Consider the following 14,910-nt stretch of genomic DNA (forward strand, 5'->3'; position numbering starts at 1 on the left):
AGTTACACATGTTTAATGCATTTATTTTAAAGTAGATTGTTGTGAGAAACTTGCTTTATTTCTAAGAAGGCGATTTGGTTTATGTTGCACTTGTCGTTTGTGGCAATTAATGTTAAAATACTGCAGGGGGAGCTGCTGCTCACTTCATGTATCAACCCATAACTGAAATTAAACATTATTCTTCTTCTTATTATTATTAATACTACTACTACTACTAATAATAATAATAATAATAATAATAATAATAAATATAACAACAATAATAAGAATAATAATAAATTGTTAATATTATAGTTATCATAATTGCATATTCAGAATAATGTTACAAAATGATTTTAATTTTTAAGTACTTTTCTCAGATCATGTCTTTGTGTGTGTGTGTGTGTGTGTGTGTTTTTTAATAATAATTATATCTTGCTAGCCAATTTGCTCAGTTTTTAAAGCGTTAATCATAAAAATATGAGGAAGATGATAATGATTGTATCCTCATTATGAACACTGAAGGGAGAAGAGCTTGGAAAAGAAGTAAAGTTATAATCAAAATATGTTTTTGTACACTTAAATGTGATTATTATTATTATTATTATTAATATATATTTTTTTAATGCACTCTGTCGATTAAATATTGTTGATTTATTTTAATGTATTGATTTCTCAGGATGTCACATCTGCTCTCCGCCCCAGATGTTTCAAACTCTTCTTCTGCTGCCACGTTTTTGCTCCTTTCCAAAGACGGGCACGACACCGGGAAGCTGTTCCGCAATCTGATTGGTCCAAATTCACCAGAACCCGCCTTTAGTCCCGCCCACAAGCTGATCCCACGGCTCTGATTGGTGGGAGGTAAAGTCAATCACGGTTACTATGGACTTTGGCTTTGGTGGTATCCAAGTGAGGACATGATTTTTTGGGCTAACTCGGAGCTTCATCAATGAGAGCAGAAAGAAGCGTTTACGTCGCTTTTGTTTTTGTCTTAGTTAAAGCTACGTTAGCTCGTTAGCTCGTAGCCACATAGGTTAGAAATTACGTCGGAGAATTTAGGAAACAATGACGCAGAGAAAGAATCCAAAAACACACTCCAAAAAAGGTCAGTACCCTTTTTGTGCTAGATTCTTTGAGCCCTGGACGCGCCTCTTTGCCTTCGCTACCAAACTCCATTTCATTTTTACGCCATTTAAAGTTGTTTTCGATATCAGCTAATATTTATACACATCAGAGCAAAACAAAAGATATTTTAGGAAGTACTTGGACACATTCTTTAATTCGGCTAACGCGCCGACACAAAATGCAACACGATCTATTGTTTTCAGTTGGGTGTCCCGTGGTTCCCACAGTCTTCCTCGTGAAAAGTGCGTCTTTCGGGACGTGTAGAAGCAGTCTCAGGTAGCATTAAAACACCACATTTTGTTTAAGTAAAGACAATGTGTATATTTTAAATATGCCGAACTGAGCACTGTTTCTAAAACGTTAATGCACTTGCCTCAAATTGTATGTTTTTAAATAACTTATTACCTCTAAATTAGAGTATATTAAATTAGCCAATGTTTGAATGCACTTTGGTTTGACGTTCTCGCGATGTAAGAAAAGCGGCTAGTTTAGCCGTTTTTGGTTAGCCGTCACTAAATCCATAATATAGACAATTCAAGCTATTAACCTCGTCTAAATGCTAAAGTTTAAATCAAGGGATGTTATGTGTGTGATTGCCAGCTTGCTTGTCCAAGCGGTAACATGTCAGTGGCCCCTGTAAGTGATGCTAAGCTAACCTAGCTACCAGGGATGAGAATTTGCTAACAGCAGCTAACAAGCTAATAACTTTTTAACAGACAGCAGTTTGTAGCTGATGTCTCGTGCGTGTTTATAGCCAATAAAACATCTTTATTTACACATTTATAAACCTCACACAAAGATTTCAGTTATTTGACAGTCGCACCAGAGCTTCATCATGACCATTCATTTTTTTGATAAGAACATCTGTTCAGGTATATTCTCGCATCTACATCTCTCTGCAATTATGCAGCCAGATGTGTTGTGATATTTTTGTAGTATCCCAATGAAATAAAGCTTTGGCATTCATAGTTGTTGGAATCAGTTTTTCTTACCCATTTTTATTTATAAATAAATAGGACAATTTACTTGCGACCACACTGACATCTTCGTCCAGTCTGCTCAGTTTATTGTAATGCAAGAAAATGAAAAGCAGCATATTTAAACAAGAACTAGCAAATGAAAAAAAGACTTAAATGAATAATTGGTTATCAAAAATAGTTGCAGATTAATCCATGGGCAATTAGTTGTTTCAGCTCTAAACTATCATATATTTTCATATTTATTATTATTTATTTAATTTTATCATTTTTTAAATCATTATTATTATTATACTTTTTTCTTTTTCTTGGTATTAATTGTTTGGTGCATTTTAAACGCTTCATTTTTGATAATTTTGTCTGTTCGTGCATATGGCATACATTTTGGCACATTTGTATTTTTTTGTTTAATTTTGGAATATGCAGCTGCATTCAAAACTTTACTGAAATAACTTATGTAATTACAGTAGGTACTTAAAATAATTATAGTCTTCTGTTGCAGTAAATTGATGTGTTTCCATTAGGCATATTTTATATTTGCAATTTGAGAGTTTATGTAAATCCATCTTGTGACAACCAATCACATCTGTCAACCACCTCTCCTCACTAAAAGAAAAGTTTGTGTCCCTTCGTTCCCTGAGAAGTTTACGAAATCACTCCTAAGCGAAAACTCCTGCTCGAGGTTTTTAGGCTAAGGTAGGAGCTTTCTGAGAGTTTTCTCAAAATATTTGTGAATACGTCCCTGATCCTTTTCTGAAATAAAATCCACACTGTGAAAATACCTGCATTCGAAGCTTTACTGAAATAAAATTATGTAATGAAGGAAATAAAAGTACTTATAGTAAAAAGTATTTTGCTGCAGTAAAATGACATAAATTGCCATGTTTCCATTAGGCGTATTTTATATTCGCAATTTCAATTTTCGCCAAATGAGGGTTAATGGAAAGTGAAGATTTCACTTACTTTATATCACAGTTGAGAGTGTGTAGTGTGTGTGTGTGTGTGTGTGTGTGTGTGTGTGTGTGTGTGTGTGAGTGAGTGAGTGAGTGAGAGAGAGAGAACAAACAAGTGTCAAGGTTGTTTGGTGGGCTATTCTGTCCTCACTGGCATGTCACACACACACACACACACACACACACACACACACAGTGTCCCCGGGTTTGTCAGCTCTAATAATAGTGTGGATCGGGTTCTGCAGACTGTGGAGCTGCTGGGAGGAAGACGAGGAAGAGGAAGAGGAGGAGCTCTTTCTTTCTCCTGCCCGGCTCGGTCACTCTTTGTCCTCCTCCTTGATCACTGCCTTTCTGCTGGATGATCAATAACTTGGAATATTTGTTTTTTCGGATTGTTTTTATCACTTTTTAAAACTTTTTGGTCACATTTTTTGAAAAGCTTAAAATAGTTTTGGTGCTAATTCTTTTTTTTTTCTATCTTGCACTTTATATTCTAAAATAAATGTATATATTTTTGGATTTATTGTGATAGTGGTTTAGTGTGCAGCACAGTTTATATCTGCTCAGGAGGTTTTGTCTGCTCTGGTCCGGTTCTGGTCTAGTTCTGGTCCGGTTCTGGACGGGCTTGATCCTGTTCCTGGCTTCCGCTGAGACCTGAGACGGTCCATGCAGCGTTATCGCCACTATGGCAGATCCTACCCCCCCTCACCCCCCTCACCCCCCTCACCTCCTGTAGAGGAGATCCACGCGGAAGAGGAGGAGGAAGAGGAGGAGGAGGAGGAGGTGGTGTACGTTGAGGAGGAGGTGTATGAGGAGGAGGTGGAGCCGCTGATACAGGAGGAGGTGGAGCAGGAGACAGGTAGGCTCGGTGCAGGATTAAGGTATAACCGGTTTGGTTTGGTTCTTATCTGGCCTGGTTTGGTCTGGTTAGGAGGCGTTAGTGAGGAGGAGGTCCCACAGACAAAGGAGGAGGTGCAGCCTGTGATTCAGGAGGCAGGTAGGAGACGTTGGGGCATGGTTTGGTTTGGTTTGGTTTGGGTTGGCATGGTTTGGTTTGGGTTGGTTTGGTTTGGTTTGGTTTGGTTTGGTTTGGTTTGGTTTGGTTTGGTTTGGTTTGGTTTGGTTTGGTTTGGGTTGGTTTGGTTTGGGTTGGTTTGGTTTGGGTTGGTTTGGTTTGGTTAGTGAGTGTTGATAAGGAGCTCGACATTTGTTTGTTTTAGGGATGTTATAACATCCACAAACGTAATAACAGCCCAAAAACGTGATACCAATCTGCAGCTTTTAAGGTAATAATCCCACAGACGAAATAGCAGTTGCCTACTACAAACGTTATACGAAATTTCTTGCAAATGTCCAGAAAAGACGTCTATTTGACGAGAATTTGAGCGCACTGGTGTGATTTATTGATTTTTGCAAAAACATGAGGAAAAAAGGCAAAATACAACTTGGTTAGAAATGTTCCACAAATTGCAAGAAATAAATACTGAGAAGTTTATTACTATTTCTTAATTAGGGAAAATGTAGGGAGGGGGGGTAAATTTCCATGTTGTGTTTCTTTTAAAAACATGCCTTTTTTCCAGGTAGTTTACTTTTTATATATATATATATATATATATATATATATATATATATATATATATATATATATATATATATATATATATATATATATATTTCTTGCTAATTTTTGGACTATTTTTTCTTTAAAATCAACACAATTTGCCTAAGTTTCAAAGATCTGAAACTGGCATCTGTAATGCTCGGTCATGCTCCTATAATAGACGGTCAGTTTGTGGTTGCAGATGTTTTTAATTAACGAATATGAAACAAGGATTTATTAACTTCTTCTACCTTTTATTGGCTTTTTACTAAAGAATCTTATATTTTCCCTCACAGTTGTCCATTATCTGTACGGATGCTAATCAAAGACTTCAGAGCTCCAACACTGTGTGTGAGAAAGAGTGAATAAGACTTTTACTTCTGGGAGCTTTTAAAATAGCTCCTGTAACTCAGTTGGTTGGTCTTCCATCACTTTGATTAACACTTTAAAGAAAACCTTTTCTTTAAAAAACCTGTTGTATAACAGCTATTCAAACCCTCAAGGATGTCTTTTCTTTTTGTTGCGTCACTGCAGTGAAGAAACCTTTTTTCGGCTTTTTTTTTCTTTTTTAAACACACACTTGATAGAAGACGGTGCTATTTCTGGTGTCAGTCTTGAACATTAAGGCCGTTAATCAGACGTGATTATTTGTGAGACAGAAACAGACAGCTGCTGTTGTTAGCTCTCAGTGTCGGAGGACAAACAGCTGTCGTCAGCTCTCTCTCTGTCAGGGTCGCGTTGACTCGATGTCTCTCGCTCTGTTGCTGGGTCGGCCTGCCCTTTTCGGCTCCTGCCATATTGTCTTCTCCTTGTGTAGCCCTTGAATATTTGATATTTTGAAGGAAATAGCATAAATGATACGAAAACGTGAGCATCAAAGTTTGGTTAAGTCCCTTCCTCCATAATGAGGAAGAAGGCTGTAAAGTAGAAATACTCTACTTGCTTTGCTAAGGGGCCACTTTTAATGACAGGAGGCCAGGGGCCCGTCACAGCAGCCCCATACATGTTTCTGGGATTTTAGGACATTTCTCCAATTTAAGGATGTTTCTAGGATTTCAGGATGTTTCCCGGATTGTAGGACGTTTATAGGATTTAACATGTTTTTAGGATTTTTTAACATTTTTAGGACGTTTTTAGGATGTTAGTATGTTTCTAGGATTTTAGGATGTATCTAGGTTTTAGGACATGTCTTGGATTGTAGGACATTCTTCAGATTTTTAGGACATGCCTTGGACTTTAGGACATTTCTAGGATTTTCGGACATTTCTCAGATTGATGGACATTTCTAGGATTTTAATGCATTTGTAGGATTTAAAGACGTTTGTAGGATGTTAGGATGTTTCTAGGATTTAAGGACTTTTCTATGGGTTTATTACTTTTCTTGGATTTTATGTTTCTAGGATTTTAGGAAATTTCTCCAATTTTAAGGACACTGGATTTAAAATGTTTCTTGTATTCAAGGACTTCTCTGATTTTAGAACATTTCTCAGCTTTTAGGACTTTCTCGAGGATTTTAGGGTGTGTCTCAGATTTTAGGACATTAGTGTCTTAGCTAGGATTTCTGTGGGGGATTTGATGCTGTTTTATGCACTCTGACACCTTATGAAGACTAAAAGGACAAAAACTAACCACAGAGTCAATCACTTTATTTTAGTGTCAATTAGAATATGGTTGGCATGTCCCCCTATCAGGGGCCAGATTTGGCACATGGGCCGTAGGTTGAGTATCACTGCAGTAAAAATAGCTGAAAACAATTGCATGTGTTCATTAGTTATGATGCTTTGGTGACAGTTGTCTTTTATGTCCTCAGAGGGGAAGACTCCTTCGGTGGAGAGTAAGAATGGAAAGAGGACGGAGAGAGGAGCAGGAGGAGACGCAGCAGCAGCAGCAGGAGGAGGAGGTTCAAAGTACTCCATGTTTACCTGGATCGTGGTCCTGGCTCTGCTGGGAGTCTGGAGCTCCGTAGCTGTGGTCTACTTCGACATCGTGGACTACGACAGCGTCATCGGTGAGTGACGAGTGTGATAAATGTGTCGTTTTCCGGTTAAGGAAAGATGCACAGGTCGGTTTAATAACAGGTGACTGCAGCAGTGCCGTAAGAGAGCGTGGTGCATCTTGTTTCCCTTCATGTGCTCACAAAGTCAAATACTGCTAAATATGCACCGCAGTCAAACCAAAGCTTGAAACGGCAAATATGCATCTGTTGCATCTGCAACTTTTTTTTAGCAAGTAACAGATTTCCTTATTGTACAAGTCCCAGTTTACAGCTTGTTAAAAACAAAGATGGTATAATACTAGCAAAGTAGCGCGCAGCCACCAGAGATAACAGATGTTATCTCAAAATGACGACCCATGTGATGATTACATGATATGCATCGCCCGATTACACAAAATGATCCTTATATTGTGAGAAATTGTGAAAATTACACGATAAAGATCTCACATTCTTGTAATTATAAAGATATCTCAAAGAGCTTCAAAGTTTAATTAAACTGTCGTTTAATAAACATATATATGTTAATGTCTAAATAAAGTTAAAAAAAAAACTGTGATAAATAAGTATGAGTGTGTTCCCGTTTTTGGGATGTTGACAGACGGAGTCAAACAAGTAATGTTGTGTTGTCGCATTTGTTGGCCTAGTTTCTTTATCACAGTGCGCGCACACACGCGCGCACACACACACACTCAGACGTTGCATTATGGGTTTCTAGATATGCTGGTTTTCACACAGGAACCTGTTTCTATCTTTACGTGGTTATGGCAGTCACACCAGGCTTTCACAAGCTCTTCCTCTCGGACAGACACACACACACACACACACACACACACACACACACACACACACACACACACACACACACACACACACACACAAGACATTTTTCTCTTATCTGGAACTTCATCTCTTGTTTGAGTGCTTCATGAGTAACTGAGCCACATCAGACTTCCCTTTTAAAAGTGCAACTGAGATAAAACGGCTCTGTGACAGTTTTTTTTTTTTTTTTAAAATATTTGTAGTTTCGTGGACTTCGTGCTCAGCCAGCAGCGTTCACTATGATGTTTGTAAAGTTAAGCTCGAGTGTTTCCTCTCTGCTCTGTGTATGAAGCCTTTCAGGGCTGCATGATGTGGAAAACACAAACCTTTGCAACAGAGGTGATCAATGCTTTTATAAAGAGAAAAATCTGAAAACTCTAACATCAGATTCTTGAAGCGTGCACACAGACCACTGAACTGTTTCTACCCACGTTCAAATGTTTTTAATCTTAAATTGGATGCAAAGCAATCACTAGCATAAGAGAACATCTAAATAACCCCATCAGACATTAAAGCAAATGATGCCAAAATAAGTGACTTACTTTACAACAAGTACAATCATCCAATATCAGGTCAGTCAGTGGGCTGGTTTTCTATCACGAGACAAACTTTTGTGTAAAATTATGATTTTTTTTTTCTCCGCAAACAACAACAAAAATTCTTGACTTCATCATTTTATCTTTTTAGATATGTGTATGAAATTTTGTCATAATTAGTGTATGATTTTTTTTTAAAGAAAATACTTTCTTGAACAGATGAGATCAAATCTGTTTAATGCACGAGGCCCAATTTACAGACGACAGACCCAGAAAACAAAGTTAATAACAATAATGAAGATGTTTTAATAATATTCTGCTCTGATGTGCTACCAAAAACATCCTTTTTTGCAGGTAGATGTGCCAGAAAATCTCCCAAATGTTCATGAATGACCTGCAGATGCTTGACAGTAAAAGTCTTTTCTTTTTTGGTGGAAGCTGCAGCAGCTGGATGACTTTAACTGTGAAGCAGCTGCAGCCTTTAAAACACATCGTGCAGCCCTTCTGTATTTCTCTGTACTAACACGGTCCTCTTTCAGCCTGCAGAGCTGTAATCTTTCTGTCCTCTTCCTCTCTGTGTGTTGTCTCTGCATGCAGCCAGAGCTAAGGAGTTTCGTATGAACTTTTCAGAAGTTCTGCAAGGTACGGTCTCAAGATTTAAACCGCATTTTTCACTACTCGACATTTTCACCTCCATTAGAGCCGATGGTGTCACCAAACTACTCCAAAGAGCATGATGAGCTCAGAGAGGATGAGCAGTCTGAACACAGCTCTTCCTGTCTATAGTAAATAAGAACGTGGCCGAGATGATTGGTGACATCTTTGTCACACCGTGTTATATTTAGCGATGAGTTTTGTTTCCTCCAACCAGACACGACAATGAAAATGCTTCCTGCTGTATCCAGTGAGCTGGTTTAAGACACAAATCAGCAGCTACTGTTACGGACATAAAGCTCCATCTGATGAGAGTTTAGTGTGATGCAGAGTTTGGGATGGAAATTGTTAAAGATGGAGAAAAACTATAATGGTGCTGGTGTGTAACCCTTTGAAGGTGGACATCACTTTCCTCGTGCTGCTTTCAGTCACCTTTTACAGATACTTTTGAGGCCGAGCACATTGGCTGAATTTCTTAAAAACAAAACAAAGAGAACTGGAAAAAGGCATTGAGCTGTGCTATGTCACTGCAGTGTGATCAGATTTTGAGGAGATTTTATAGATTGATGAGTCAGAAAAGAGAAGATGACAGACGGCGTGTTACTGACATCATCGTCCTTCTTCGCCACATCCTTCCTCTTCCTCCAGCGTGACTGTTTAAAATGAAAACATCATGCGCTTCTATTAATATGCTGTCTTCTGTGTTCTTATTAAAAGCTTGTTTAGCGGTTTTATTTCTCCTGCCCCAGTCTGCTAACAGTCAGTAATGTTTGAAACTACTTACTACACTTACTACACTGGTTAATGTAGACGAGAAATGTTTGCTTTTTAACCAGAGATTCGTACAGGGGGTTATAATGATATTTTATTTCAGTGTGTTACATTTATTGTTTACACAATGAAGCAATAAAAAATAAAAATATGGGCTCTATATTATTGGTTTTTAAATAATGTTGGATTACTTTCACATTGTTGATTTCCTAAACTCAAAGAAATAGGCACTTTATGGGGGAAAGTTAATGTTGTAGCAAACTTAATCCCAAAGTACGGATTATATTAGTTTGATAATAAACGTTATGTTTGTGAAACCTACTGCCTGAATAAATCAAAGATTTTTTTTTTTTATTTGGCTTTGAATTTGGAGTAATATTACAGTCTTAATTTTAAGTTTTAATTATTGTTTTTACTTTATTTTATTTCTGTTTATATTTTGTATATATTTTACATTTATGTATAGTCATTTGATCTCCTTTAAATTATGTCTGTTTGTTTAAATTTTGCTACATGAAGCACTTCATTTATTTATTTAAATTTAACCTTTATTTAACTTGGAATAGTCCCGTTGACAGTCAAAATCTCCTTTTCAGGGCCAAAACAGCAGCGTGAAAAATGTCAAACAAGATAACAAAAAGACTGAAAAACACAACAGCAAAGAGTTAAAAACAAACAGAATAAAGTTTTTTTTTTACAAACAAAACAAAGAAAGGACTTAAAAAAACTGCCAACTTACAACAAACAACTGAAATTAGCAGCTTTCGGTAACCAGACGTGTATTTGTAGGTGAAAAGTCCTGAATCCTTCATGTTTCTATAGAAATAAAGTTGAACTGAGTTAAACTGAGGCGTGTATGTGTGTTAATCAGCCCTCCTCTTCCTCCCTTCAGGCAAACTGACGGCCTACGACACCGACGGAGACGGAGACTTTGACGTGGAGGACGCTAAAGTTCTGCTCGGCAAGTCCGCTTTCATTGGTCTTTGTGTTTTTGAGCCCGTTTTGTGTGTGTGAAGCCTGACTGATGTGGTTTACAGTCCCAGTGCCTCAGATTTAAACTCTGTGGTGTCAACTCTAAAGCAGCGAGTCATCGCCCACTTTTTGTTGCCCGAAAAAGGAAAAAAAACTCTGACGTTCACAGTGAGAGTGAGCTCCTTGTGATGTTACAGGTGTAAAATCACTCTGAACTAACTTTATAATGCTTTACTCTTTTTTTTTATCCAACTGAAAACAAGTCTGATACAACCATAAAAAATTACCTTTGTCATACTTCAGTCTATCAACCTGTTGAAATACACAGTACCACTGAATGCAGTATACTAAACTTCCTTTTATACTCACACTTCCTCCACTGCGAGCTGGAAACAAACTAACAGCTCTCCAGTTCACATACTGGACAGATTTCCAAGTCGCTCAGGTGCTCGGTGGTCATAAAATGTGACTAAATAGTCGTAATTGGAGCTCCGCAGATTGAAAAACACAAACCTGCTCGCAGTACTGCCACAAACACTCATTAGGTCAGATTGTATTGAAGACATTTTAGGGGCTTTTTGTGCCTTTATTGGACATACAGCGTGAAAGGGGGGACAGCAAAGGGCCCTTTGTGACAGACACAGTCTGGAGCTCTGCAAAAGCCCTGCTCTGTGTGTGTGTCTGTGGAGGCGGAGAGAGCGAGGGAACTGAAACATCAGTGGCTTATAAAATTATATCTAATTACAATTTATACTCGATGTTCGCGATACTCATTTTATATATCGCATGTGGAACAAGCTGCAAGACAACGAGTATATTCGATATATGGCTCGGCCCTGCAGTCAGCAGACACCAGCCGAAACAGTCAGCGAGATCGACAAAACCAGTGCAGAGTTTGCGTTGTTTTTTTAAGCTTAAGACGCTAAAGAGTCAGAGCCTGACGAGACAGAGACAGGAAGTGAAGACTTATTTGTTGTCTTTATGTCTTCATGTGCGACTTCTTTAACTCACTATCTTTCTCTTTTCCGCTTCATCATCCTTTAATTTTGCCGTTTTTTTTTTTTTTTTTTGGTTAAGGTCGCTCCCATTTTTTTTTTATTCCACCTCCCTCCTTTTTCTCTCACCTTTTTTCTGTTTTTATTTTGAACATTCTCCTTTTTTCACTCCTTCAATATTCCTCCTTTTTAGCCTTCTTTCTTTGTCATCCACCTTTTTTCCACATCCTGTTTCTTCCTCCCTCCCTCTCTCTCTCTCTCTCTCTCTCTCTTGTCAGGCTTGACCAAAGACGCCGGCGGTAGTGCGAACGCCGAGTCGCTCGAGGAGGTTCTTAATATTTTAGCAGAGGAGGGCTCTGATTGGATCTATGGCTTCTTCACCTTCCTTTATGACGTAGTGTCCTCGCCCGTAGAGCGCGGCGAGCAGCAGGAGGAGGAGGAGGCGGCGGCTGAGAGGCAGGAGGAAGGCAGCGCGGCCTCCTCTGATGACGGGGAGGTCAAAGGGGTCATACTGGACCTCCAGAACCAGTAGGAGGTCAGGAAACAGAGCCCGCAGACAGTAGCAAGGCTCCCTGGTCCCACTACCGACCAGTAAAGAGCAGACTGGGACGTAGCCCAGTCCAGCTTAAGGAGGAGCAGTGTGGAGGCGCAGAGGACCTGATGGAGGACCGTCTGGTTTCCACTGCAAACTGGTTAGACTGGTCACACAGTCTTTTAAAAGAAACTAGACACCGAACAGGACTTAAACTCTCCGAAAACTCTGATTTTGATTTAATGATGGAGTTAAATTTTTTGATTTTTTGATTTTTTTTAAATAGTAATTTGTAATTTATTTATTTTAGAAAGGGACATTAATCCATCTACTATATGAAAATGCAGTATTTACAACGGTTAAGACCAACAGCATTACGATTAAAAGACACACGGTATAGTTAAATGTACAATTTAAGAATAAAGAACTGAATCTGACAATCTGAGCAGATAAAATCCAAATAGCAGACGACTACAGTCATTTTTAAATTTGGTAAAATTAGCCTAAAATCAGTTCTGACGTTGGTGCAGCGAGTCCGACTTAATAAACATAAAACATAACATCCACATAAACATCCACCTCCGCTGGCTTTTGAAATGTGTTCGTATTTGTGTATATGTCGCACAAGCGTAACATCATTAAATAAATGATTAGTGTATTTAGTTTTCGGACTGCCAAACATTTTTTTTAAAACTGTGATTAATCGCCTTGTTTTTTTGCATATTGACAATTAGATTATTTTGCGTTTCAAAACAGTTTTGTAGTTGATATTGATGAATATTTGCACTTTTCAGGAGTTCCACTTTAGTTGCTTCCTGTGATTCATTCAAGTGATGTTCGTGTGAAACTATTGTTCCTCGTGACGCTCAGACATATAATAACAATTAAAAATAAATTAAAATATTGTAGTTACAATAATAATGATAGTAATTTAAGAACATAATAATAATAATTAATTTAAGAAAAAAATAATTACGAAAAGAAAATAAGAATTCAGCATAAAAGGACATTTAACCCTTTGAAAGCTGCAGCTTAAACCTGGAGCATATTGGTGTGATTTCTTTCAAAAACATGAAAAAGGGGAATTAAACAACTTGGTGATAAATGTTGCACAAATTGTAAGAAATTAGTAGATTTTGAACATTATTTTATAAAAACCTAAGAAAAAATGTCTGGGAGAAAAAAAAAGCTAGGGGAAAAACTACGTGAAACTATCATAATGACATGATAAATATTATTATGTGGCAATTGTGTTTTTTCAACATACTGTAAAATGACTTTTTTGACAGTTTTTCTGACTTATTTTTACGTATTCATTTATTTTTCTTGTCTCAGTTATATAACGTTAGAAACCACTGTCTTTAGATGTCACATGAAATTAAGTTAGGTTGGTACGAAAACATTCACAGGTAACTAACACACTAAACTGTTGTTTTAGCCTCATTTTGGGGAAAAAATGAGTGGAAATGAAGCATGTGAGTCATGGAAACATTATACGGGTGTGCAGTCAGGGATTTGCTGATTATTGTTCTGTTATTTCTCTTCACAATGGACGCATTTTATTTCACACGGCATTTGAACTTGAGTTTTTGGACACCAACAGCTGGTAGTTTTCATTGCCTTCCTCTGCTGTCTGTTCTGTTCAGATGAAAAGAAGTTAAAAGCTCCTGCTCTCAGGAGAGACAGGCTGAGAAAAGGTACCGCACAAAGAGCCAAGAGTGTGTGTTTTGTGTGTGTGCTGGTGATCCGCTGAGAGCTCTGCTGACAGATCTGTCTGTGTGTAAATGTTTGTAGAGGACAGGAAAGAGGTGAAGAAGAACGGAAAAAATAAAGGTACTGTCACTCTGTCACTGCACGACCTTGTTTGAGAGTAACAACCTTTGCTTCCTGCTGTGGTCACCTGGACTAAATCTGAATGCATGTGTGACACTGCAGACAGTCAACAGGTGTGGACGTCACATCTGCTTTTTTACACCTTGACGTTACGTCTGAGACGCTGTTTTGCACCATCCTTCACGCTGCTCTATAACCCGTCTATATTGCGTCCGCGAGAGTTCGGCAGTATCAGCCGGCAGGAGGATCCTGCCGGCTGATACTGTAGACTTGCTGAGAATGTGCTTATTTCGACATTTTTCCTTGATTTTGTGATCATTTTTCCTAATTTTGTTGTCATTTTTCCTTGATTTTGAGGTCATATTCCCATGATTTTGTTGTCATTTTTCCTTGATTTTGAGGTCATATTCCCATGATTTTGTTGTGATTTGTCCTTGATTTTGAGGTCATTTTTTCTTGATTTTGTGGTCAGTTTTTCTTAATTTTGTAGTCACATTTTTCAGGAGGTGCGCAATGTGTCTCTGCAGTTCTCTGCAACCCCAAAAGTATAAATTCGGCTTAATAAAGGCTGCATGGAAACAACAGACTGACCTGGATATTTGCAGTTAGGTGTGGCAGCGGTGTGTTTTACCTCGTGTGAAGATTTGAATTTTGTTTTCGGCTTCAGTATCAAACTGTTTGTGTCTGTTGTCCCAGAAGACGAGACGTTAGAGGACACTGATCGAGAGATAAAACTCCCAAAAGGTAGATATCTCTTTGTGGGTTTGCGTGTGAGTTTGACTCATTTTTTGACTGCCTGCGGCAGAAAATGAGCTCACAGTGTAAATAATGTTTTATTTGATATGTAGCTGAAGCAGGGGAGACTGCTGCTAAACAGAATACAACCACAGGTACTAAAACCACCTGCACGTCTTAAATAAATACTTTATTTTGCTCTGACTTGATATTTTATGGCATGACTTACATTTAAATTTGATCATTTGTAATGCATTGATCAAATAATAATTAACACTATTGGCTGAAATTTTCTCTCAAATATGAGAATTTGCTATCAATAAGCAATTTAAAAATCACTAATAATAATATACAACAAAAGTTGTTTAATATTGTGATACTTTTTTATATTAAAAGTGCACCTGACATTGTAAAATCTAATTTTATTGGTTTA

General features: G+C 37.9%; 1 protein-coding gene across 16 annotated transcripts in view; it reads left to right on the top strand.

The window, feature by feature from the left end:
• Positions 1–871: 871 nt before the first annotated feature.
• Positions 872–14,910, top strand: part of LOC121964552 (aspartyl/asparaginyl beta-hydroxylase-like) — a 35,844-nt gene continuing 21,805 nt past the window's right edge. For 4 of the 16 annotated variants that reach the window (XM_088072263.1, XM_088072267.1, XM_088072268.1 and 1 more), the window contains exons 1-7: positions 3,312–3,893; positions 3,966–4,031; positions 6,445–6,642; positions 8,583–8,627; positions 10,303–10,371; positions 13,556–13,606; positions 13,704–13,742. In XM_088072263.1, the coding sequence (XP_087928389.1) occupies positions 3,701–3,893; positions 3,966–4,031; positions 6,445–6,642; positions 8,583–8,627; positions 10,303–10,371; positions 13,556–13,606; positions 13,704–13,742 (661 nt within the window). In that variant the 5' untranslated portion in view covers positions 3,312–3,700. Of the gene's footprint in view, positions 1,085–3,237; positions 3,894–3,965; positions 4,032–6,444; positions 6,643–8,582; positions 8,628–10,302; positions 10,372–13,555; positions 13,607–13,703; positions 13,743–14,438; positions 14,487–14,590; positions 14,633–14,910 lie in introns of those variants that run through there. The other 12 variants (XM_088072262.1, XM_088072264.1, XM_088072277.1 and 9 more) reach the window with 11 other exon arrangements.

Source organism: Plectropomus leopardus, chromosome 21, assembly GCF_026936395.1.
Source record: "Plectropomus leopardus strain MGB_pleo_1.0 chromosome 21, ASM2693639v1, whole genome shotgun sequence".
Classification (NCBI taxonomy): domain Eukaryota; kingdom Metazoa; phylum Chordata; class Actinopteri; order Perciformes; family Serranidae; genus Plectropomus; species Plectropomus leopardus.